The sequence below is a fragment of the Balaenoptera borealis genome (assembly GCF_965194805.1).
Source record: "Balaenoptera borealis genome assembly, chromosome: 5".
NCBI lineage: Eukaryota > Metazoa > Chordata > Mammalia > Artiodactyla > Balaenopteridae > Balaenoptera > Balaenoptera borealis.
In genome coordinates, this window is record NC_138862.1 from 80,092,264 (window position 1) to 80,117,734 (window position 25,471).

Genomic DNA, 25,471 nt, shown 5'->3' on the forward strand with positions numbered 1-25,471 from the left:
TAGTTGTAGCACAGTCTGTTCTAAACACACGCAGTATCTGTGATACTGGCACGGTAGGCCTTTAGAATTCCCTCCGGCTGATCTCTTTAAACACAGACAGGAGAGATTTTTTACAACGACCTTGACGCGAGCTGGGCGCGGGGGGGGCGGGGGGGGCGGAATCAAGACCTTAAGAAAAAGCAAAACACAAACATGTATTTGGCTCACGGAATTTTGTAGAACACACGCGTACACACACCCACATACACACACGTTTCTCGCAGCAAGAAATTTCCTAAGAGTCAACAATAACAGAAAGAGTAAACCCACCACTTGCTGTCCTGGAAAGAAACAAACCAAAACAAATCCTTTGAACATGTCTCTCAAGTGCAGGGGAGCGTCCTCTCAGTAAAAGTCCATGGGGAGAAAGAAAATTGCACCCTACCCCCCCCAAAAAATGGGGGTTGGGATGTAACACATACGACAAAAAATTCAAGCTTCTTTCAATAGTATCAGTATTAAAATAACACATCTTCCTTAAAGCGCTTGAGAGATGAGATTGGGGCAAAAACACTCAAAACAAAATCCAACCGATGCGGGATCCTACAATTTACGTAACACCACAAAGTTGCAAAAGGCAAAAATCAGAAGCAAAAATCCGAAACCCATCAAAATACAACAACCCCAAATCCCGGGCCACCACACCAACAAGGATAAAAAAAAAAAAAACAACCCAAAAAACAAACAAAAAAAACTGTCCCAAATAAAAATAAAGCAAATGAACCCACCGAAAACTGCTTGGCAAATATTTTTCTCGTGGTGCCTAATATTCTAGCTGGAAAGAGCTGTGGTGTTTATTGTTTTTTTTCTCTTACTCGCCTCGAAACCTACTATATATAACAGACTTTCCCCAAAGGTTAGAATCTCTCGCTCCCTTTTGTGTATTGAGCTCGAAGAGCTGAGTTTACGGGGAAGAGAGGAGGAATTAGCCCCAGACCCCGGGAAAGCAAAGCGCACTCCCCCTCTTATGTCACCGAATAGCAAATTAGTTCTCAGAATTCCAGAGGCCGAGCTTTGCTACAGCAAAGACGCCGACGTCACAGAGGGGGCGCCCACGTGACGGTGGCGGAGCAGGCTGTACCATCGCCCGGGGGCCGGGGAGGGAGAGCCACCGTCTGGCCCCTCGAGCCTCACACCGAAACCTCCAAACCCGAGACGCCCAGCCTGTGAGGAACCCGAAATATGCCGGACAGTGGGAAAATATTGTGGCTTTGAGGGTTTTTTATGGGCCGGAGCAGGCAAAAGTCGCGGAGAGCTGACACCGAGTCCTCCCCTGCCACGTAGCAGTGGTAAAGCCCGCAGCTCAAATTCCGAGAATTGAGCTCTGTTGATTCTTAGAACTGGGGTTCTTAGAAGTGGTGATGCAAGAAGTTTCTAGGAAAGGCCGGACACCAGGTGATTATTGCTGTTGCTGCCGCCGCTGCTGCTGCTGCTGCCGCCGCCGCCGCCGCCGCTGTTGCCGCTGGTGCCGCTGCCGCCGCCGCTGCTCATGATCATTATTTTACCTTTTAATTCTTTTTTTTCCGCTCTTGCCAAATGCTTTGGCTACAAGTTTCCTATGTGTATCTATTGATGTAAATGTATATATTTATTTGTTGTAGCTGTCAGGTGTTAAAATAAATGCCGAAGATTAGTCCCACGTCTCTCCCACTCTAGGATATAGATTTTTATATATTTACTATTTTATTCTTGTTGTCTTTGAGTGAATTGGCCGGTTTGGGGAGGCTTTTGCCACCCTCCCTTGTGTTGTTTTGGTTTTTGAAAAGGAGGTGGAGGAGAGGAAGGAGGGGAATTAGGGGGCGGCCGGAGCAGAAAGGACGAGACAGTGCTTGGGTGGGGGGGTGATTCGGGCAAGTCTGGGGGCTGTCTGGCCCCAGACGGCGGAGAGGACGCGCGCTAGCGCTCTCGCTCTTTCTGCTGCTGCTTGCGTACGGCTTGTGATCTCGCTGGATTCGTGCGGCTGTGTTTTTTCCCTCTTTTCTCGCTTGCAAACTGCCTTCCTTGCTCCCTCGCTCCAGCCTCGCCTTCCCTCCCTCCCTCCTCCTTTCCCTCGCCTCTCCTTCCTTCCCCTCTCCCGTCCTTCTTGGTCACTCCGGGAGGCGAGGAGGGAGGCTGCCCGCTCGCTCGCCCCGCTGGCTCCCTTCCACCGGCCTTGGTCCTCTAGATTCCCTACCTCCGAGCCGAGATTTGGGAGGAAAAATGCAAGCGAACTCCTCGTTTTGTTTTTGTTTTTTGTTTTTCACAAACCCAGTTGAAGTATGGGTTCTACTCTTTCTTTTCAGAGCCGTGATCTTCCTAACGAGATCCGAGTGTTTTGGTGTCCCCTTCCCCTGCGTTTTGGGGGAGGTTTAGCTTGCCTGGGGGCGGGGATGTTGAATACTTTGAAAATTATTCTTTCTTGGTTGCAGTCTAGGGAGTCGGGAAGCCCCGCGCGCTCCCTCTCCCCATCGTGGGGAGAGAAGCTTGTGGCGGGACGGGGATTTGGGGGGGTGGGTGGGAAAGGGGTGCGCGTTTGCACCTGCGGTGCTGTTCAGCGTGCGGGGACTCCGGGAACCTTCGCAGGACGGCCCAGCCAAGCGGGAAGGTGGCGGGATTTCTGGCGGTCGCGGTGTTTGTATTTTGGGCGCTTCGTGACTCGGTGTTAGCTCCCAATGGCTGTTGCTCCGCTTTTCTAAATTTTATTTTTCCCATGGTGCAAGCTTTGTAAAAACAAACAAACAAACAAAAACTGCGGGCCGGAGAGTAGCCGGCGTCAAGGCTTCAGATTTCCCCTTGCACTGGGCGAGGGGAAAAACAAACAGCCCCAGCCCGCGGTCCTACGTGCGAGACCCGGGAGGAGAGAAGGGCACTTTGTGGCCCCAGCTGGGGGATCTGGCGCGGGAGAAGGGGGCGCGGGCGCGAACGGGAGATCTTTGTGAGTGATTTTGCAAAAACGGATTGCGAGGTTGGTTGGATTTGCAACCTGTGGCTCTCCTCGAGGGAGTAAGAATGCGGGAAGGCGGCGGCGGCGGCGGCCCGGGGCGGGAGTGGGTGGGGAGTTGGAGCCTCGGAAATCGGCTGCGCTGGGGAGCAGCGGGAGCGAGGGGCCACCCCGCTGCCGGATGCAGTGACCGTGGTAAACGTCTTGAGAACTGTGGATTGCGTTGCCTTTATGATGCCGTATTATCTTGGAACTCTGGCCAAAAATGGAACTAGTGTGGCAATAATGAGTTTTAAAAGCTATCCTATGGAAAACAAGTACACAAACCTACAAATTAAAAAAAAGCATGAAAAAGACCCTTTTTATGTTGTGCACTCTCTCGAAATGTTTGACTTGGTGGTGGGGGTCCTGACAGCTGAGCCGAAAGAATGACCCCAAAGTGGGTGCTCAAAGTCCAGAGCTGTTACTGGGTCCCTGACCTCTTCTGTGAGCTGGCCATCCCCCCCAGGAAACTGATTTAATCCTTTATGGATTTTTTGTTCAGTTTATAGTTTCCAGGAGGTAAATCTTGTAATGCTTTGCTCTTTTTCTTTTAAAGTAAAATGTCAGTAGATGCATTTTTTTACTTAAAAAAAAAAAAAAAAGTAAAAAGAAAAAAAGTGGGGCAGGAGAGAAGGAACCAGGGAAAGGGCTGTTTAGAAATACAGTTTGTGGCTCTGAGCGATGCTACCGGCTTCCTCTACAGAGACTGCCAGTTTCCCTTTTTCTTTGCAAGGTGTGTGTGGTTTTAATAAATAACTTTAAAAAAAAGTAAGAGGGGGGCCCGCAGGATCGGTCAGGAGACAGGTATCTATTTTGCTCATTATTTACTACTAAGAGCCTTTGGCACTGGAACAAAACCTCGTAAATCTGCAACCCAAGTTGAAGTTCATCTGGCCCTAGTCCACCCGCTATTCCTGGAGGTAGCAAACATGAGCTCAGAGGAACGAGGTGAAATCACATTCTTGCTTTAAAATATATGTGTTTTTTTTTTTTTAAAGGAGAAAAGATATTTGTCTCTGGGGGAGGAGGAAATGGAAAGGGAGTACCAGGAGATGGGCATTCCCTTGCTAAAATGACTGTAGTTGAGTCTTCAGGCCAAAATAGAAACCTGAAGATGGGAAATAGTCCTCCCTCCCCCCACTTATAAATAGAAGGTTCCAATATCCTATTTGGAAGATTTCCAATACTGCAGGCCCAAGCATTGACTGGTTTTAAGGGTCTGTTGGTAGCGACGATAAGGCTAGTAGCTGTTTGTAAAAACCGGGCAACTTGAAGAAGGCAGCTAGAAGTGGGAATTCTCCAATTGGCCATTTCCTCTATGCTCAGTTTTGAAGGGTTCTACCCCTTGCTTTCTTGAAAAGCCTGTCCCATTTTTATTGTGGGTTTGGTTGACAGGAATGGGACTCTAAACTCTTAAGCTGTCGTTTGCTGAGCCTTAAAGAGTTCCAGTTATTGGTTGAGTAAATGGTAGCCATGGCTAGATGTCAAAATTCTTCCTTCCCTCTCTCCTTTGCCGGGTAGCCACACTCACAACCCACTTTGTTGTGAAAAATTTAGCGATTCAGAGGAGGTGGTGCGGCAGCGCCACCCCTCGGTGGGTGAAACTATCTATTTGCAAAAGTCAAATATTTGAAAAATGTTGTGAAATGACCTTATGAGGATTTTTTTTTTTTTCTTTAGGAAGGGGAGATAAAACTAGCTTTTTAAACAAGGACTTTGTAGTTGATCTCTCAAAAGGAGGGAGAAAAGCTAGGATGGTGTCATAATAGGCGAAGTAGTTCGAGTGTGTGTGTGTGTGTGTGTGTGTGCGCGCGCGCGCGCTCTCGGGGAGGGTTGCCTGGTTGGCTTTAAGTAGGCGAGTTCTCCTGGCGGAGGTAGCCCCCCTTCCCTCTTGGACTTGACCTCTCAGGGCACCCGAATTCTGCTGCCTGTCTGATATTGAGACAAGGAGGAATGTTTTGGTGTTAAAAAAACCTTAGCGACTGGAAGTCCTGTAGTTTTGCTGGCGGTGAAGATGGTGTATGTGGGGGTGGGTCGGGGAGGGAGGTTTGTGGATGGACTGGGGCAATGGTAGGCTGATCCGTAGCCGGGTTTGGAGTCCTCTGGGAGTCAAAGTAGTGTGGCGCGTGCCAGTTGCCTGCACTGCGCAACAAGTGGGAAAGCCGCCGCAGTGATCCGAGCGAGGGTGCTGTGTTGTGGGAAAGCTGGCCGGTTTCTCTTCGCCCCACTGGAAGCCAGGAACGGCTCCTCCCAGCCCTCCCCGCCTCCCACTCTGAGACGAGAGCCCCACCAAAAGACCAGCTCGTCCCCACTCCCCCATCCCCGGCTTAGCCGAGTGCTGTTAAGCCTGCCCTTGGCCTCCAGGACCCCTTTTCTACGTGGGAATCAGTTTATTCCCGACTTTTTTGCTGGTCGACCAGTGTTTGGCAGAAAGCTCTGGTAATGCCGTCGAGTGCCTTCTGCTTTTTGAAGACATGTGCACCTTTTCTTTCTCTTCCCAATACATTCAGCCTTTCGGGCTGGAAGAATCAAGGCATATATAATACATGAACGCAGCTCTAGATACCGCGTTTCGGTTGCTAGAGGCCTGAGCATCGGGAATAAGGAATTACATCTAGTAAATTCAGTGTTTTCCAGCTTTGCCCTATAGAGGCACCCCCCCCCTCCCTTAAGAGACAACAACAGCAAAAAGGTGGGGGGCAGTCGGGTGTGAAAGGCTGTGGTCGCGCGGCGATTTTCTCACGGACTGAGTCCGCCACCTAGTGGTAGGTCCTGACTGAGTTCCCCGCCTAGGGCAGTGGACCGACCGCGTCACCTATGGGTCCCCAAGTATCCCAACCAGGTGCTAGGACTGACAGAGGGAGGGTACCCTCCAATGAGGATGACACCCAACCTCCAAAGTTTTGGTACGATGGATGAAAATTAGAAAGCCTGCGGGTGCTTGCTCCATCCACAGCCACTCAGCGACTGGCATCTGCCTCCGCTAAGAGAACCAAGAAGTACCGGGTTCTGAAAACACGATTTCCCAGTCGCTGTGGCCTCTCCCCCGGAAAAGTCAATAGTGGAGGGATGCCACAGGGGCTCTAGGACATATATCGCTTTACAATTGAGGAAACAGGCCTGATGAGAGGGTTAATGGTGAGTTAGTGACCTAACCGGAACCAGATTTTAAGCTTCTGAATTCCAGGTCAGTGACTTAAAAGTCAAAGGCGAGTTTATCTCCGCCCCTTTGAGTTATCTAAGAGAAAGGAGCAGAAGTCAGAGGGAGCCATGATTTTAACCTCTTAGGTAACCATTGTTGGAAAGGGTTCCCCAGCTGTCTCCGAGGAATTTGTTTAGAAAGCATGGCCCAAGATTTTCAGTAACAGACATGAAAAGCCTACGGTAGTGCTCAGGGGTGGGGGTCTCAGTTCTTGGGAGGGGGCTGTGTGTGTGTTAGGGCGTGATTAAAGCCCAGTCCCTAGACTTGCAGAGATGCACCTCGCTGCTCCCGAGGCTCGCATTTGGATCCTGAAATAGCTCTCTTCCCCTTCTTTCCAAACTTTGCTTAGTGGCTTGGCGAGAAATCAATTGTGTGTGTGGGTCCTATGGACAGGCAGAGTGAAATCCACAACAGCTTCTCAGCAAAGTTTTCTTTCTCGGAGCTCAAAATTTAAGATGGCAAACGCGCGACTGCGTGCTGGCGACCCCTAGCGACCGCAGGCGCGCACACCCGCGGGAGAAGCCGTTGTTTCCACCGCCCTGGTCCGCCGGAATCGAGTTCCGCCTCTCCCGCTGCGGGAGCTGTTGGAGGCCGCGTCGGAGAAACGCGCCTCTGTTCGGGTTGGAAACGAATCTGGCGACGTGTTTGAAGAGCGGTCAAGTTTGACTCATCGCTTTCCAAGGACAGTTAGTGCCTTCCATCTTCATTAACGTGAATAAAGACCTTGGCTGACTTCTGTCCAGATCGGATTTTTAAAGGCATTGTTTGCCTGGGGAGATCATGCCTCTCCTCTCTCCCGCCAGACCTTTTGCAAAGGCCGAGCCAGGTCCAGCCAGGATGGCCAAAATATCTTTGCTCGTGGTCTGCTGGCATCGACTGCCGGCCCTTTCTGGAAGGCCGTCACGAGCTGGGCGCCTGGGGAGCGTCCCTTCTGCAGCTCCTCTTCAGATCTTGATGATAAAACACATCCCTCTATTTTATTGCATTTCCTAGAAGCTTGCAGGCTTGCAAGAGCGCTGTTGGCAGGAAGTGTGATAGAAATGAAAGTCAGGACATAATGTCCCTGAACACCTCCTCGGTCACCCAAAGCGGCTGCCGAGGCCACCGCGTTATCAAATTCACTTTCATCTACTGTCTTCCTACCCTCCCGCCCCCCAGCCAAGAGCGCGAGGAGTGTTTCTCCCCCAAAACAAAAACAACTCGGCGGTTTGACCCTACCCCGCCACCTCCAGATCACCATGGCTAGACCCGAGCAGCTCATTAGCTGAGACGCTGCGGAGAAAGGGAGCGCTCAGGAAGGAGCCCTGATGCTGGTTCCACTGCGGCAGCTCCAGCCTTATTAAAATCCCCCGTCCCTGCCCCTAAAGAGTGCTTTGCACTTCCAGATTCTCCTTTGGATTTCTCAACGAGTTATTGGAGTTATTAGATTACCAGTAATCCAAAACCCGAACGGGATATTGAAGGGGGAAGCGCGGAAGGCATTCTCCAAATCGGGAGACTGTGTCTAAACTAGGTCAATGGGAAGGAGGGGCGGGGCGACAAGGAGTTGTCGGTTTTAAGCCTTGATGGAGGGCTCCCTCTAGTGTTAGGCAGCGGTAAAACATGATTAGGTTTGAGCTAGTCCCGGAACCACAGGACTCCTAATTTCCAATAAGTGCATTTACTTAATTTTAGCTTCCCTTCCTAGATTCTCATCCCATCCCATATTAAATTTCAGCCTTCGCTTTCACCTTTATCCCACCGGGCGAAGGGATGAGAAAGTGGGATTTTATGAAGCCGAAGAGGCCCAGTCTTTACTGACCCCGCCTCCGCTGCTGATACGATGCGCGGCGCACTGTGACGCTACCCGCCAGTTTTAGGAGTGGACTGCGGCCTTACAGGTTGCATCTTTCGCGCCCCCTACTCCCCACCTCCCGGCCCCCACAAGTGCCTCTCGGAGCCCGATACTGAGACCGATTAGGCGATGGCGCCCAGGGATTATAATTCCGAGGAAGGCCACGGGAAGGCGAGGCCACCTTGGAGCGCGCCCATGAACGCGATAGGGTTTGCGCCCAGGCCCCTGCCGAATCCCGACCTTTTCTCCATGGTTTCGGAGAAATCGGATTCGGAAATTCCGAAATCTGGCCAGGTTCGGCCTGACAGCTCCTATTCTAAAGATCTTAGGCGGAAACCGAGCCGAGCTGGGTTCGCCTTCTTGCCAACGTAGGCGGAAGGGGCTTTCGGTTTAGTTTTCCTCCAACTCGGCTGGGGCGCGCTGGATGGAGACCCTCAGTCCTCGGGACTCCATCTTTTTGACCTTGAGGCCTCGCCTAACCACTCCCTTTAAAACAGGGGGAGGGGCGGGGGGCACGCAAAATGAGAGAAAGAGAGAAAAAAAGACACACCAGGCAAACAAACACCGGAATTCGGCAACTTGAAGTCGTGAAATAAGCCTGGGATTGGACTCGAAATCCTGGGTTCTAGACCAGCTGTGCCTGACTGTCCCTATTTATAAAATTGTTATGGGGAAGGGGTTGAACTAGTGAACTATAGGAGTCCAGGACCGGGAGCGGACGAGGTATTTAGGGGAAAGTGTGCCGTATTCCTCGCAAGCCTCCTCCCCGGGCGCCCACCCCCTCCGCCAACCTCGCCGGGTGAATCCCCGGCGGCCCGCGCGGCGCGGGCTGCGATCCTGGCGGCCGTCCGGGCCGGCAGCTTCCTGGAAAGTTACTTCTCGTTGGAGCCGGCGATAGGCAGAGAGTGTTCTTTGAAATCCGCTGAGTTGAGATCGACTACGTTCCGGGAATGAGAGGGTTGTGCCATTCCCCTCACTGCCCCCTGCCTTGACGGCGTAACAGGAAAAAAAAAAAAAAAAGAAAGAAAAAAGGCACACATAATGTTCGTTACCGAGGTGCACGAAAAGTTTTTTTTGAATGTAACCAAATTAAGGGCTGCCACCGGGGTACCGCCGGGCCTCCGCCGCGCCTGCGGGGGATTCGAGGTGGACGGGCCGCGGTGCGGGCAGCACGCCCGGGGGTGGGCGGTCCCTGGCAGACAGGTACGGTGTGATGGGGGTGGGCGAATCTGCGGATCTGCGCGGGCTTGCCCTGGCCGCAGGGCTCGAGTTTGTGCCCTTGTGTGTGAGCAAGAGACGGGGGCTGCCTCTGGAGGCGGGAGGAAAAGGCTGGGGTCTTTCATATTGGCTGGCTTCGCTCTCCTCACCTCTTGTCTCTCTCCCTCTCCTTTCTGCTGTCTTTTTTCTCTTTGACTTTTTTTTTTTTTTTTTTTTTGGAGGGGGAGTTCCCTCTTTTTTTCTTCTTCAAACCCTTTAAAGGATCTGCCTTCTCAAGGTGCCTCATTAAAAATACACAGGGAAAGCGCCAAAGGAGAGAACGTGTGTGGGGTGGAAAAGACCATGTTTAACTCTCACTTGGTGGTTTCCGCGACTGGGGCTGTCTGGGGTGGGGAGAGTCCACGTCTGGGCCCTTGCAGATGTCAGTTTCTCCTTGACAGCTCTGCTGTCTTGGTTGTTTCTGTGGAATGAGTCTTGTGTTTGGCATTGGTGGGATGGCCGAAGCTAGGAGACGGGGTTTGTCCCGGGCTTTGCTTGGAATTAGTTCTGAGATCTTGGGCAAGACATCCCCTGGAGCCTCAGTGTCGTCCCAGGAAATGGGGGCTGTTATTGTGATCAGCCACAATAATGGATGGGAAAGAGCTGAGTGGTCCCGAAAAACAAACCAGATGCTGTAGTGCTCCCACACCTGCAGCATCTAGAGGGTGGCAGCGTTGCCCACACCCACTGTAACCCACATACTCACTAGTTGTGGGGCTCCGAAGACAACGCTAGCTGAGAAAGGAGTGGACTTAATAAGGACAGGGGCCTTAGTGTATGCGCATTGTTTTTGGTCAAGACAGGCCGAGAGGTTTACAGTGGAAAGTGCCCAGCCTAGGGCCTGGCTGACAGTGAACCCAGGGGAATTGTTTTGTTTGTTTGTTTCATTCCGCATCTGGAGTGAGTCATTGCCACTTGTCAAAGTGAAATGGCAAATCTGGGCTTCCTGTGGTTCCAAAAGTCTGTGACTGGAAATCCACAGGCAAGATGGTGTTTGAAGCTTGTTCCAGGGCAGCCTTAGGTATTCCAGAAGGGTTGAGGGATCTCTTCCATGGGGGAAGAGGGGAAGGTTTATAAATAAACCTCACTTGTGTCTTCAGCATTCGTTTTCCAAGGAGACCATCGTCGGACTTTGGTTAGGACCCATTCAGTGTATCTCTCTTTGCCCATCTTGAGTTAGAATGGGGAGAGGAGGAAATAAATAGGTTCTTTTGTCTTTTTCTATCCTCTCCCTTCCCCCATTTCCTTCCCCTGTCCCCACTCACTCACATGCACACATTAACCTTGAAGCCGATGAGATTGAGTGACTGGCACTTGGGACCACAGAGAAATGTCAGAGTGTTTGGTTACAGACTCAAGGAAACCTCTCATTTTAGAGTGCTCATTTGGTAAGACTCAGCAGCCTGGAATGGGGGCAAAGTGCTTGTGTGAGGGAAGGAACTTAAAAATGAGATTCACCCACATCAGGGTGCTGTCTTGCATGTTCTACAGCACGTAGGCTGATTTGGAAAGGGAACAGGAATTTAAGCCAGAAGACCTAGGGCCAGGTCACTCACCGTTTATGTGGCCCAATATGACCTCCCTGGCCTCGGGCCCCTTTTCCCGGAAGATAACTCTAAAGGGCTACACTTTAAAAAAAGTCGTGCATGGGGGGGTGGGGGGTGTGGTTTCAAATATTGTTTTGTTTTGCAGCCCACATGTGATCATAAATGAGAGTCTTTCACCTATGCTTTAAATTATTTTGTTTTAGAGAAACCAATTTGGAGAGGGTCCATATTTCCTAAGCGCTTCCTGGCCAGGTCTCAGTCAAACCACACAGTTAAATCTTTCACCAGCAGGGGGAAGCACAAACTTGGAAGTTTGTAGCCCTGTATCTGGTCTTAGACCCAAGAGGGATGGGAGGGGAAATTTCAAAAAAGGAGAGAAGAGTAGATATACCATCTCAGGTTGTATTCTGCAGATTCCTTATTCCGTCTTAAGTGTTTCAGCTAGTCAGGAAATACTGCCTAGCTGTTTGTCCTGAGCAAGCCACTTGAACCCAAGTCTCAGTTTTGTCATCAGTGAAATAGGGATAAAGATGTTGACCCTGTTGGCCTTGTGGAATCATTCTAGGCCTTGAAAGATAATATTTTAGCAGTTTTTGAAAAGCATCCAGAGTTTTTAGGCCCCTGAAGGATCATTCTCATTAGTATTGAAAGAATCACTTTTATTAATTTTTTCTTTCCCATAAACTCAAGGGCCTTTGGATGGCATACGTTTTTTACTCTGAGAGAGGAAATAAATGTGTCTATGTAATTAATGTATGAAATTGTATTCCCAGTACTCATGGTAAAAACATTATTATCGCATGGCTTTGGATGCCCGTTGTTTCCGTAAGAGCCGAGCTGGAAAAAATGTTTGCTAGCTTGTGGTAAAACCGCACCAGTTGGCAGGCTGCAGCTATCAAAGTAAAACTAAATATGTGTGTCCTAAAATAAGACTATAGTGGACAATCTTACATTCATTAAATCAATTTCTGTTTGCTTTTTCTCTTCCCTGCAGGTTTTAAGCAAAATTTTGGACTGTGAATCAAGGCATTGGGTAAGTAAATTGAATTATATGCTTTACAATTTTGTGGACAAACTTTTTTTTAATTTGCCAATGTATGTGTCTCTGTGAGTGGTGCCACTTTTCATTAGATGAGATAAAAGAGAGCCAATTGCCTGTCCGTCACACCCAGCCCCCACCCCTTTGCCCCTGCATTCAACTGTCTTAACACTGTGTGCGATCACTCATCCCCTTACTCGTTTCTTGGTTCACATTAATTTAGCCACCTACGATACACCAGCAAGGCGCTAGGTGCTCAGGATACAGTCAGACAATCCTGAAGCCTAGCAGGGGAGAGACAGATGGTGGCTGGGATAATGAAATGAGATGCCGATGAGAATAGCTACGATTTTTGAGAATCTACTGTGGACCAGGCACGTATCTCTAAGTTTTACAACCGCATAGGAATTACTACTCCCATTTTGGGAAACTGAAGCCCAGAAACCGTAAAACAACTTGCTCCAAGTCACACAGCCTGCAAAAGGTATGGCCCATGCGCTAACCTTCAAAGCATGCTTTCTCTCCCCTGTCACACACTCACTGCCTCTCAATGCTGGCAGCATGTTTGGTATGTGGACAAAACATTCAACAAATATTCATTCCCTTCCTCTTTCCCCAATAGGGTTTTCTGTTAACAAGTTGGTTAAAGATTATTAGCTCATTGTACAGACATGAAGAGTAATGCCCAGAGATGGGCCATGAATTGTTCAAAAGCAAACACAAGGGAGCAGGCTAAGCCGCCTGCTCTCACACTCCTGGTAAGAAAGAAACAGGTTCTGGAGGACTAACAGGATTCTGACCTTTTCTTTCAGGTGAAGAAAAAAAATGGCCTCGCCGGCTGACAGCTGTATCCAGTTCACCCGCCATGCCAGTGACGTTCTTCTCAACCTTAATCGCCTCCGGAGCCGCGACATCTTGACGGATGTTGTCATAGTGGTGAGCCGGGAGCAGTTCCGAGCCCATAAGACGGTCCTCATGGCCTGCAGGTGAGGGGTCTGGAAGCGGAAGGCGGACGCTGGATATAAGGGGAGCGATGGTGCCGGCTGCCAGTGTGGAGCGCGGAGGCCTCTGGCTGTGTTTGGGATCACATCTCATTTTTCTCCAGATCTCCAGCACATGGCCTGGCAGAGTGGGTTCCCAGGAAGCAAACGAATGAGCACACTTTCAGAAAAGAAAGAGTTTCCGTTCTGTGGGGATAGAGGGAGAAGAAATCATATACTGTGTCCAGAAGAGATGTGTTTTGGGCAAACATGGAGACTAACTTCAGTGAACCAGTGAAAAAATGAAAAGTGAAAGCGAGTTTTAAAATATTTTAAGCAAGTTAATTTGAGATCTTTTGCTCTTTTTTTCTGTGACTGTATTTATTTATACCATGACTATATTTCTATGGGTGTTTCAGAGCATATGTAAGTTGGTGAAAGTGAGCTGGCTAATTCTTCATACTTGTCAAGTATTTCAAGTGTTCAGAGCAATTTATGTTACAGCACCTCCCTGGATCTCCATAGTGGCCTGTGTTATGGATGGCACGATTAGCTTCATTTCATAGATCATAAAATGAAGACATTCATAGGTGAACTGATGTAGAGCCAGGGATTTTGATTGCTAGTAGAGGACTTATTCAACATCTACAACAAGCACCTTTGTTTTAAATAGTGGAGAGGTTTATATAGAGAGAAAAATAATAGCTAACGCTAACCGAATGCTTACTACATGCCAGGCATCAATCTGTCCCCTTTACATTCTCATTCTTGCCACAGGCCTGTAAGGGAGACACTCTTGTTTCTGCTTTGCAGAGAAGGAAACCAAGGTGCAGAGAAGTGAAGTCTCTTACCCAAGGTTGCCTAGCTACCTACTGGGTGAAGTCTAGCTCACTTCTGGCAACACGCTCAGAAAGAGTAGACTCCAGATGACAGTCCAGAATTCTGGCCTCTCACTGAGTGCTCTTTCCTCTACCAGACATCATGGTACCTGGAGGCATGGCTTGACACTGACTTGGCTCTCCTAGGAGTATTGACCTTGTGATAGTCTATGGACTTTTAGAAAATCAGTAAACTGTAGATGTAGGCATCATTTTATTTGTCATCAATACCCAATTTGCTTCTAAAAAAATACAATAAGATTTTAAAAATAAAGATAATTTGGTGGAACAAGAAAAGAAATGCTTATCCCAAAGATATAGTCTCAAAATAGTTACTGCAAATGAGTGCTAAATTTAGCTCTGGTAAGCTGTGCAGTTAAGACCAAAAGAATACAGGTTCTGTGACTTTGTGAAAATCACTTGACCTCTTTGATCTCAGTTCCCCCGTTTGTAAAGGGAGAGAAGGATAGAATCTGCCTTGCAAGGTTGTGAGGAGCACGGGATAGCGTATGTAAAGTGTGTAATGACTCTCTGGGATTTAGTAAATTCTCCATAAATGGCAGCTATTATTAATTGCCATGGAAGCTCTGAAGCTAGGTCCAGGGGAGAGGGGCTGAGCGCCCGTGCTGACTGTAATTGATAACAGTTTCTATGTGTCTGTTATAGTGAGACATTTCTTTGTTTTACAGTGGCCTGTTCTACAGCATCTTCACAGACCAGCTGAAATGCAACCTCAGTGTGATCAACCTGGATCCTGAGATCAACCCGGAGGGGTTCTGCATCCTCCTGGACTTCATGTACACGTCTCGGCTCAATCTGCGGGAGGGCAACATCATGGCCGTGATGGCCACAGCTATGTACCTGCAGATGGAGCATGTTGTGGACACTTGCCGGAAGTTCATCAAGGCCAGGTGAGCTGCCGCCCAGATGGAAGCCTTGGAGACGGAAGGGATCAGACAGGGTCAGAAATGCTTGATAATGCTTGCATGCAGAAAAAATAATCCACTGTGATACGCCACAGCCTACCTTTCCACTGCTTTTGCACACTCCTGCTACCTAGGTATGCCGTGTGCATCCCTACTTCTTGCTTCCTTCCATTCACTTGATAGACCCTTTCCTCCCACCCATCCTGCAAGACCACGCCTGGATGCCAGCTTCTTCATAGACGTTTGTGCAGTTATCACTTTGCTGTTTCCTCAGCTCTTCAGCTGTGTCTGAAAGCCTTTTGCCTGTCTTTTAGGCTTTGCCTCTGTTTTCACTATTTGCATACATGTTTTGGTTCTCCTTTAGGCTTCCACTGTAACTATTTACATATGCCCCTTAGTTCCCCCACCAGACTGTGGGCTGCTTTACTCATCTTTTATGTCACCCTGCTCCTACTAGAGAGAACATTTATTGAATTAAATTGGGTTCACTGGATCTAGCCCCCTACCTGAGGGCTGGTAAGACATGACTATCACGGAAAGATGAGGAACCTGAGAGCCAAAGAAGGGAAGAGCTTTGCTAAGTGGGACAGAGACTTGGGCCTTGACTTCTGTAGAACCATTTGATTCAGCTACTCCAGGGTAATTGCATCCCTTCTCAGACAGAAAGGTTTCCGGCCTCTCTTTGAACATCTCCAGGAGCCAGGAACTCAGTGTTCCCAGAGCCATGCCATGCAGTTCTCCCTTGGATAGTTCGAAAGCTCTTCTTTACGGCGAGTTGAAATCTGGCTCCCTTCACCTTCACTCCTTGGTTCTAGCTCTGTTAACTGCGGTCAGACTGAGCTGGCCTATTTTTCACCCACATAATGTCCCTTCAAGTATACGCAGCTTGAGCTCTTTGTCTCCTGTGGGTGATAATGGTGGCAAGATCATCATTATGAATGCTTTCTCTGGGTCAGGCCTTGCGCTTGGAGCGTTCAGTAACTTGCTCCAGGTCACAGAGCTGCTAAGTGGCACAGCGGAGACTGGAAACCAGGTCTGGCGGCTGCAGAGCCAGGGCTTCCTACGCTGGCACGTGCTGCCTGTTCTCCAAAGTAAACTTCCCCACGGCTCCAGGCAGTATGTAGAGCGAGTCCCTTCTTCACAGGGCACCAGTATGACAATGACCCTCCAAACATGTGGCACCAACATCGTATAAATTCTTCCCTCCCTGAAGCTCAGTTTCCAGGTGTGTAAAATGGAGACAGTAATTCCTGATCTACATCCCTTCTGTAAGGATGAAATAAGATAAGGACTCTGACAGCTTTATATTCTATAACATTTGAATAATTATAGATTCATGCATATGTATACATATGGGACTTAAACATACAAAATCACGTCTAAACAGGCACTGATTGTGTGGGTAACTCACTTCCCTTCTCTGGGTTTTGTTTCCCCAGCTGTGGGCTAGATTGCTAGACTTTTAGCGGAACTGCCTTGTAACTGCAAGTGTTTCCCTACTCCAGGGCCACATCGCCCATGTCTGGCTGACTCAAGTGCAAATGTGGTTTCATAGTCCAGTGTCACTTGGAAGGTTCTGATTTGGAGACCGGGGTCTTCTCTCTTTTTGCTCCTGCAGTGAAGCAGAGATGGTCCCTGCCATTAAGCCTCCCCGTGAAGACTTCCTGAACAGCCGGATGCTGATGCCCCAAGACATCATGGCCTATCGGGGCCGGGAGGTGGTGGAGAACAGCCTGCCCCTGAGGGGCGCCCCTGGCTGTGAGAGCAGAGCCTTCGCCCCCAGCCTGTACAACGGCCTGTCCACGCCGCCAGCCTCGTACCCCGTGTATGGCCACCTTCCGGTCAGCAGCTTCCTCTTCTCCGACGAGGAGCTGCGGGACGCCCGGATGCCTGTGGCCAACCCCTTCCCCAAGGAGCGGACCCTCCCCTGCGACAGCGCCAGGCCAGTCCCCAGTGAGTACAGTCGGCCGGCCATGGAGCTGTCCCCCACTGTGGGCCACAACAACGTGTACTCACCCAAGGAGGCAGCCCTGGAGGAGGCACGGAGTGACATGCACTACAGTGTGGCTGAGGGCCCCAAGCCTGCCGCCCCCTCGGCCCGGAGCGCCCCATACTTCGCCTGTGACAAGGCCGGCAAAGAGGAAGAGAGGCCCTCGTTGGAGGATGAGATTGCCCTGCATTTCGAGCCGCCCAATGCACCCCTGAACCGGAAGGGTCTGGTTAGCCCGCAGAGCCCCCAGAAGTCCGACTGCCAGCCCAACTCGCCCACGGAGTCCTGCAGCAGCAAGAACGCCTGCATCCTCCAGACCTCCGGGTCCCCTCCGGCCAAAAGCCCCACTGACCCCAAAGCCTGCAACTGGAAGAAGTACAAGTTCATCGTGCTCAACAGCCTCAACCAGAATGCCAAACCAGAGGGGCCCGAGCAGGCCGAGCTGGGCCGCCTTTCCCCTCGAGCCTACGCTGCCCCGCCGGCCTGCCAGCCGCCCATGGAGCCCGAGACCCTTGACCTCCAGTCCCCAACTAAGCTCAGCACCAATGGGGAGGACTCCACCATCCCACAGGCCAGCAGGCTCAATAACATCGTCAACAGGTGATTTCAGAGGCAGTCCGGACCTGGGGTCGGGGCTTACCTGGGCAGGGTTCTGGGGTCACTTCTGATGGATGCAGGGGGCTGTGTTCTGCTCTTGCCTGAAATGCTGAGCACGTTGGAGCTATGGGCCAAGGCCTATTGATTGAACTGGCCTAAGTGAGGAAGGACCTTAAGCTTCGGTATGTTTTCACAGAGAGAGAGAATTCCCCTCCATGGTAGATGAGCATTCCAAGAATCCCAAGCTCCTGCAATCTCTGTGGCAGGGGGGAGTCCTCTTACTTGCCTTGGACCGCGGGAGGCTGTGGACTGTGGCACTGCGGGGAGGAAACTGGGCCCGGGAGTGGAGTTCGGGCTCAGTGTGGCCCCCGTCCGTGATCTCGATGTGTCTGCTATTTGGAGGGAGGCTTGGGGACAAATAACTCTGTGGCTCCAGATTCCAAGTGGCCTCTGGGCTGCCCTGAGCACAGGGAGGAGGGGATGCACAAAGGCCAGGCAGAGCGCCCTGCCCTGCTCCAGCTGCTGAGGCCCTTTCCTCCCCCCCACAGGTCCCTGACCGGCTCCCCACGCAGCAGCAGTGAGAGCCACTCTCCGCTCTACCTGCACGCCCCCAAGTGCACGTCCTGTGGCTCTCAGTCCCCGCAGCACGCAGAGATGTGCCTCCACGCCACTGGCCCCACGTTCCCCGAGGAGCTGGGAGAGACCCAGTCCGAGTACTCAGATTCCAGCTGTGGTGAGTTCCTCCCCCTCCCTCCCCTGGCCTCAGCCTCTGCTCCACAGGCCTTGTGTTTCCATTTTATTTACGCTGTTGTCATTGATTGGGAGAAGCCCCTGGTTGGAAGTCCATTGGCATTTAAATCACCAACCCATAGTCCCACTCTTGACCTCGTAGGGAACTAGGCTGACCACAGCAAGGGATGGGGAATTTGAGTTAATCTGGGGGACTACAGAAGGACCACACAGCCCTTTCAGCTTCCTTCCAGCAAAGTTGGCTGTGGGGCTGGCCATAACTAGCTCCCGGAGCCTTCTCAGGCCCTCTGGACCCAAACTGATTGGTGTGCATGTTGGTTCACCCTGCTAGGCTGTACATTCTAGAAGGAGAAGCATCCGGCCTTATTCATGCCAGCATTTCCCATCGGGCCTAGTGAGTCTAGCACAGAGTAGGCACTCAGTTTTTGTCAGCTGAATTCGATTAGTTGAACTGATTATTAATTGACGTTTCTGGATAGTGTGTGACTGGCCTCCCCAGGTTTTACCTCTTCCTCCAGCTCTGTCTGTAGCAGGATAGCCCAGTGATACCTCTTCAGGGGTAAACCACCATGATGTGTCATTTCCAAATTGTTAAAACAAAAGAGAAAATTAGTTATTTACACTGAGAGGCTTGGCACAGGGTCATGGACCGATAGTTGGGAGAGCAGGGACTGTCCCCTCCTGGCCCCGTGGCCATTTGCCTTTGCTCCACACTCCAGTTCCTTCTCTCTGGGCCTCTGTTTCTACTTCCACCATCATCTTTGGTCTCCCTATCTCAGAACTGTTTGGGAGACATGAAGTCCAGATAGGTGCAAGGGTGACCATGGTCATCGTTAATTCCTCCTTCGATGACCTCAAAGTATCTTTGACTTTGATTCATATCTTACATTCCTATGATGCTTTATGTTATACAACGTGCTCCTGCGAGGTAGGCAGGACAGGGGTTTATTATCCTGATTTTGGAGATAGAGACACAGACAGAGGCTGTCTTACCCAAGGGCTTCTGGGTATGAATGTAAGTAGAACTATGACCTGATAAGGAAAGTCAGTCCTCAGAGCTCTCGAGAGAAGGAAGTGCCAAGCTTTCCTCAAGCTGGCGCAGGCCATGTGGGTACCTGTGGGTTTGAGTTTCCCTCCTATACCTTAATATTCAAATCTGTCTCCTTTCTCCTCCACGATCGAGACTCTAAACGCTAAGAAAAAGAGAATCCGCACAGGCCCTTTGCTCTGGGCTCCCGTGAACACTGGGCAGACAGGGCACTGGGGGCTCAGTTTGGCCCTGGGGGTAGCTCCGGAGGAGGGAGGCCTCGGAGCCCTACCTCCCTTCCTTGTGGTTCTGACGCTGGTGCCCCCTCCCACCCTCCAACAGAGAATGGGGCCTTCTTCTGCAATGAGTGTGACTGCCGCTTTTCTGAGGAGGCCTCCCTCAAGAGGCATATGCTGCAGACCCACAGTGACAAACCCTACAAGTGTGACCGCTGCCAGGCCTCCTTTCGCTACAAGGGCAACCTCGCCAGCCACAAGACCGTCCACACGGGTATGGCCCTGTACACCCTGCCCCCACCCCCCGAGCTCACCAGGGTTCCCCAGGGGCAGGACGGGGAGAGCGTTCTCGAGAAAGCAGTGTAGGGCCTTGGCGCCCGGTGGGGTGAGGCAGGGAGCAGGTGCCGTCCTGGCCTGAGTGCGGGCCAGGCCCTGTCACGCCTTTGCTTAGTGACCCAGCCACTTCCTGCATCCTTTGTCTTTCCTCTGACATGCTCTGTCTTGCTTCTCCACCTCTGCTGGGGTCAGAAGTGTTAATCCCACTGTACAGGGGAAGAAACTTTGGCTGAGAGGGGCAAAGTCGCTTCGGTTTTTATAAATCAGAAAAACGCTACAGGCCTCTTGATTCCCTCTGAGGGCTTGTTCCTTATCAACTCACATTCCTTTCCCAGGTAGCGCCTAATAACCTGATTGTTGTCCAAAGTTGACTCTCTCCTGGTATTTTAAATGGGTCTGTTATCCCAGAAACTTTCCATGAAGGAAGGCTCGGCCCTCCTATTGGTTTCCTCTGTCTGAGCAGCTACTCCAACTCAGGCCCCAGCCCTCTTGCAAATGGAATCCAGCTGTAGTTGCCACAAGTGGAAAAGCATGTTTGTTCTCAAAGAGAGAAACTAGAGCGGCCTGATTGTGTCTCTCTGGGGAGTGGGTTGATGACTGAATCAGTCTTACCCGAGGGAAGAGCTGAAAGAGCCTTCCCAGGTCATCTAAACTCACCCCTCGGGTTCCAGAGAGGGAAACTGAGGCCCAGAGAAGGAGAGTGACATGTCCACATCCCACAGTTATATAATCCCAATGAAAAGGCTGGTTCTTGGAACCTCGCTCCCTCCTTGTCCCACGCCCTGCATCGTTTCCCTCCGTCCACATCACCACCTGCTTCTTGACCCTGGTCGTGGGCAGGCAAGGTGTGCTGGTGCGTGTGTAAAAGAGGGCTGGCAGGTGGGGGTGGCCAACCCCTGACGCCTCTCTCTGACATCTTCCAAGGGAAAGAAAGCCAAAGTGGCCCCAGGAAGGGCAGCTTGCTTTGAAATCCAGGGCCCGGGGACTGTGGAGACCTCTGCTGAGTGTGGCTTGCCTTTTCCCCTTCTCTCGGTGACAGGTGAGAAACCCTATCGCTGTAACATCTGCGGGGCCCAGTTCAACCGGCCAGCCAACCTGAAAACCCACACCCGAATTCACTCCGGAGAGAAGCCCTACAAGTGCGAAACGTGCGGAGCCAGATTTGTCCAGGTGAGTAGAGGGCGTGGGGAAGGACCCTAACCCCGGATGCCGCTGAGAGGCTGCGGGGCGTCTGTAGCCCACCCCGGCAGAGCCTCTCAGTTCGCTCTTTGCTCTTCTGCACAGGTGGCCCACCTCCGTGCCCACGTGCTCATCCACACTGGCGAGAAGCCCTATCCCTGTGAAATCTGTGGCACCCGTTTCCGGCACCTTCAGACTCTGAAGAGCCACCTGCGAATCCACACGGGAGAGAAACCTTACCATGTACGTTAGCCTCTCGTGGCTGCTGGCTGGCCTGGGACGGGTGGGGAGGTGGAGGGCTGAGGCCGCAGGACTGTTTGCTCTAATCTCAGGCACGCAGTGGGATGACCACTGAACTCTAATGGTCCTAAGACCTGGATTTAGGCCTGATTTTCAAAGACAATCAGCTTGACCTTGGCCTGAGTCTCAGTTTGCTCATCTTTAAAGTGGGGATGTTGGCTAGGTAGTCTGGGCCTTAGGAAAGAGGTCTGGATTGTGAATACATAGATATTGGAGTCATTCGTTCATTCCACAATCGCTTATTGAGTGCTTCCAACACGGCCCTAAACTGGGCTAGATGTCTACTTCAGAGGAGCTAAGGTGTTTGAGAAGGAGCAGTCAATAGAGTAGGAGGAGACCCAGAAGAATGTGGTGATACAAGGGAAAAAAACAGAGAAAAGGCAATTGCAGGTGACCAGCAGCAAAAGGCCATGATCAGGCCATAGGAATCACAGTGTTCTAGGGCAGGGTCTCAGCCAACTATGGCTTGTGGGCTAATTTTTGAAATTCCATGAGCTAAGAATGGTTTTTATACTTTCAAATGGCTAAAAAAAAAAGATCAAAAGAATAATATTTTGTGACATACAAATTATATAAAATTTAAATTTCAACGTCCACAAATAAGGTTTTGTTGGCACACAGCCAGGCTCACTTGTTTACATATGTCTCTGGCCTCTTTCACACTACAGTGCAGAGCTGAGTAGTTGTGTCAGAGAATATCAGGCCCACAAAGTGTAAAATATTTACTGTCTGGCTCTTTACAGAAACAGTTTGCCGATCTCTGCTGTAAAGGGGAAAGATCCTGGCCAGGTAGCTGAGATATCTGGGTTCTTATTCCAGCTTTGACAATGACCCTTTTTAGGGCTGTGGGCAAACCCTGACCCTCTCATTGGGCCACAGTTTTCTTTCTCTATGAAATAGTGAAGATGCTGTAGATGAGCAGTTTTCAAACTGTGCTCTTTTCAATCGTTGAGGTTCTGCAACCCCGCAGGGCAGGACTGGAATGAGACAGCAGCAGTCTCTTTCCCTTTCCAGTTTCCATTTAATTTGAAAAAAAGAGTCCCATGGTTTACAGGTGTGGAAACTACTCTTATAGATGAGGCTGGCTTTGCTGAGTTTATGGCATCGCTGTAGGTCGTGATGGGCACAAGGACGAATGAATGAATCGTTAACCCGTATCGCAAATGTTAACCTGAAAAGGTGGTTATTTTCATTCAGTTGTTTATCAATCCTTGAGTGAATATCTCCTTACTTGCTTTTGTTCTTGGGCAAATGAATCATCTTCTCAGTACCTTAATTTCCTCATCTGTAAAATTAGCCTGATAATAACACCTACCTCATGGAGTTGTATTAAATTAATGGATTCCCTGAAGCATTCAGAACAGTGCTTGGCCCATAGTGAGAGTCCAATACATATTTGCTGTTTCAATTATTCTCTGGATGCTTAGATGCACAGGAATGTCAGAGTTAAGAGTGACCTTCAAGTATATTGACTCGGTCCCTTACAGAAGGAAAAGCCAAGGCTCAGAGAGAAATGCCGCACTCAGGACGCACAGCAGTGGGTGCCATAGATATGAGGGGCCCTTGTCTCCCAAGACCGGGGCTCTTTCTACTCACTGCCTGCCCATTTAATTTGTTTCTTTTTCTAAATTTATTTCCATTTTTATTTTAAAACATATTCTCTATATGAACATATTTTATTACACTTTTATTAGGGGATAGTTTTAGATCTATAGAAAAGTTGCAAAAATAGTATGGAGAGTTCCCATGTGCACCCAGTTTCCCCTGTTGCTAACGTCTTATTACTAGGGTACATTCATCACAACTAATGAACCCATTCTGGTATGTTATTTTTAACTGAAGTCTATACTTTATTTGGGTTTTCTTAGTTTTTACCTAAAATGTTTTTCTGTTCCAGGATTGCATCAGGTTACCCCATTACATTTAGTCATCCATTTTACTTTTAAAGAACTTTCCCACTAAAACCATTATCATCCATTCATTGAATCAAAGCAAGAAACAGCTGTACTTGCTAATGCCTTGTTAGCTGATCCGAGGTATACACACTAACTTAAAGGAATATAACTGCATTTTAAAAGCATATCCTAGATTCCAGAATTTTCATGAATTCAAACGGTTCTAATCCATTTATCCAAATATGTTCAGATTTATTGCATAATTGTCTGAGGTATATTCTATTAGGAACTGGGAAGATTACAAGGTTTCGTAAGAAGTGATCACCACCATCAAAGGATTCCCTACCTGAGAAGGATGCTAATGCATGGGATGGCATTACATGGCAAGGCTAGAAATCTTACAGAAGTCAAAGGAAAGAGGGATTATTTTCATCCTTGAGGGATTCAGGAAAGCCTTAAAAATTTGGGGAGTCTGCATCGGAACTGCATTTCTGGTTTAGACTTGAACTTGTGGAGCTGAAGCAGGGAAATGCATCTCAAGCAGGGTAAAAGCATGACCAACACTTTGGAAAGCAAGGAAGGGACATTTGTACACAACTTACTTGTCCCTTAGCAGAAGCCAGAATTCATGTGGGTTCTCAAACTGGCCTTCCAGAGGGAAGAGCTGCCCCATCCCTTGAAGGGAGAATCTCCTTCTCAAGGTCCTTGAGTAATCACGTTTCTTGAGTTGATGACTAACAGTTTGCCTCTGGTTCTCTTCCAGTGTGAGAAATGTAACCTGCATTTCCGTCACAAAAGCCAGCTGCGTCTTCACTTGCGCCAGAAGCACGGTGCCATTACCAACACCAAGGTGCAATACCGTGTGTCCGCCACTGACCTGCCCCCGGAGCTCCCCAAAGCCTGCTGAAGCATGGAGTGTTGATGCTTTCCATTCGAGCCCCTTCTCAGAATCTACCCAAAGGATACTGTAACACTTTACCATGTTCATCCCATGATGTAGTGCCTCTTTCATCCACTAGTGCAAATCATAGCTGGGGGAGTGGGGGGGGTGGGGGAGGGGCGGGGGGAGGGGGAGCCAAGGCCGCTCCCCTCCCCCACTGCCGTAAAACATTAAGAAAATAATACTGCTTCTTCTCCTATGTGTAAGGCGAACCATGTCAGCAAAAAGCAAAATCATTTTATATATCAAAGCTGGGGGAGTATGCAAAAGTTCTGACTTGACTTAGTCTGCAAAATGAGGAATGTATATGTTTTGTGGGATCAGATGTTTCTTTTGTATGTAAATGTGCATTCTTTTAAAAGAAGAGACTTCGGTATGTTATCAAAGAGAGGGCTTTAATTTTTTTAACCAAAGGTGAAGGAATATATGGCAGAGTTGTAAATATATAAATATATATATATATAAAATAAATATATATAAACCTAAAAAAGATATATTAAAAATATAAAACTGCGTTAAAGGCTCGATTTTGTATCTGCAGGCAGACACGGATCTGAGAATCTTTATTGAGAAAGAGCACTTAAGAGAATATTTTAAGTATTGCATCTGTATAAGTAAGAAAATATTTTGTCTAAAATGCCTCAGTGTATTTGTATTTTTTTGCAAGTGAAGGTTTACAATTTACAAAGTGTGTATTAAAAAAAAAAAAGAACAAAAAAAGCTGCGGAAGGAAAAATGTGTAGTTTTGTTCTAGTTTTCGGTTTGTATATACCTGTACAACATGTCCTACGGTGCCTTTTTTTCATGGAAGTTTTCAACGGGGAACGACCGCACCATCCCTTTTGGAAGTGTAGGCAGACACAGGGACTTGGAGTTATCACTAACTAAGCTCTCTTTGGGAATGTTTGTCTCATCCCATTCTGCATCATGCTTGTGTTATAACTACTCCGGAGACAGGGTTTGGCTGTGTCTAAACTGCATTACTGAGTTGTAAAATATAGCTGTACAAATACAAGAATAAAATGTTGAAAAGTCAATTCGGTTTGTTCTGGGATTTTTTTCCTTGTGCCGGAATTGAGACTTGGATATCCGAGTCTGTTTCCCCAGCTCTTCACCTGGTGGGAGGTGCTCACGGAGGGCAGCCGCTGCTGGCCGCGGGGCTCGGAAAGGCAGAGGCCGGGGCTTGCTCCTGCTGGCTGGGTGGGGACCTACACCTTTGGACCCTGGCAACAGGCTGGACCAAAGACTTCAGATTCTGGTCATGAAGCGCTCAGGTGGGGGGTTTTGGATGGACCTCTCGCCTCTATCTCTGGCCGGTTCCCTCCTCTTTCTGTTTTTTTTTTTTTTTTTTTGGTTGTTTTAACCAGCTTCATTCACTTTATTTCTCACTCAGAGCTCTAGGCTGAGCTTTAGATGAATGACCTCAGTTATAGCCCTTCTGACACCAATGTATGTGTCCTTTCCTCCCCTTGGCCTTGGAGATTTTGCCCTTTCTGTGAAGTGAGAAGGCTCAGCACCTCCTGGCTTCAGAAACAATTTCTCTCTGCTGGGGTCCAA

The 25,471-nt window shown here is 49.4% G+C and overlaps 1 protein-coding gene across 7 annotated transcripts; it reads left to right on the forward strand.

Annotated features, from left to right (window-relative positions):
• Nucleotides 1–1,343: 1,343 nt before the first annotated feature.
• Nucleotides 1,344–24,951, forward strand: BCL6 (BCL6 transcription repressor). 7 transcript variants are annotated; one of them, XM_082393227.1, is made up of 10 exons: nt 1,344–1,434; nt 11,836–11,874; nt 12,699–12,866; nt 14,428–14,649; nt 16,283–17,254; nt 17,800–17,984; nt 19,371–19,538; nt 20,640–20,770; nt 20,885–21,022; nt 23,738–24,951. In XM_082393227.1, exons 3-10 carry the CDS (start codon nt 12,706–12,708, stop codon nt 23,879–23,881), a joined length of 2,121 nt encoding a protein of 706 aa, XP_082249353.1. In that variant the 5' UTR covers nt 1,344–1,434; nt 11,836–11,874; nt 12,699–12,705; the 3' UTR covers nt 23,882–24,951. The 7 variants fall into 7 exon arrangements, with proteins under 7 accessions (XP_082249353.1, XP_082249351.1, XP_082249352.1 ...); XM_082393225.1 differs by having other exon boundaries at nt 1,350–1,434; nt 12,693–12,866; XM_082393226.1 differs by lacking the exon at nt 1,344–1,434 and adding an exon at nt 1,870–2,240 and having other exon boundaries at nt 12,693–12,866.
• Nucleotides 24,952–25,471: the final 520 nt, after the last annotated feature.

Bases quoted from the DNA above. Each gene is read 5' to 3' on its own strand.
- BCL6 (XM_082393227.1), top strand. From the start codon at position 12,706: ATGGCCTCGCCGGCTGACAGCTGTATCCAGTTCACCCGCCATGCCAGT. The intron at 14,650-16,282 runs GTGAGCTGCCGC...TTGCTCCTGCAG, and splicing joins CGGAAGTTCATCAAGGCCAG to TGAAGCAGAGATGGTCCCTG. The intron at 20,771-20,884 runs GTGAGTAGAGGG...TCTTCTGCACAG, and splicing joins GCGGAGCCAGATTTGTCCAG to GTGGCCCACCTCCGTGCCCA.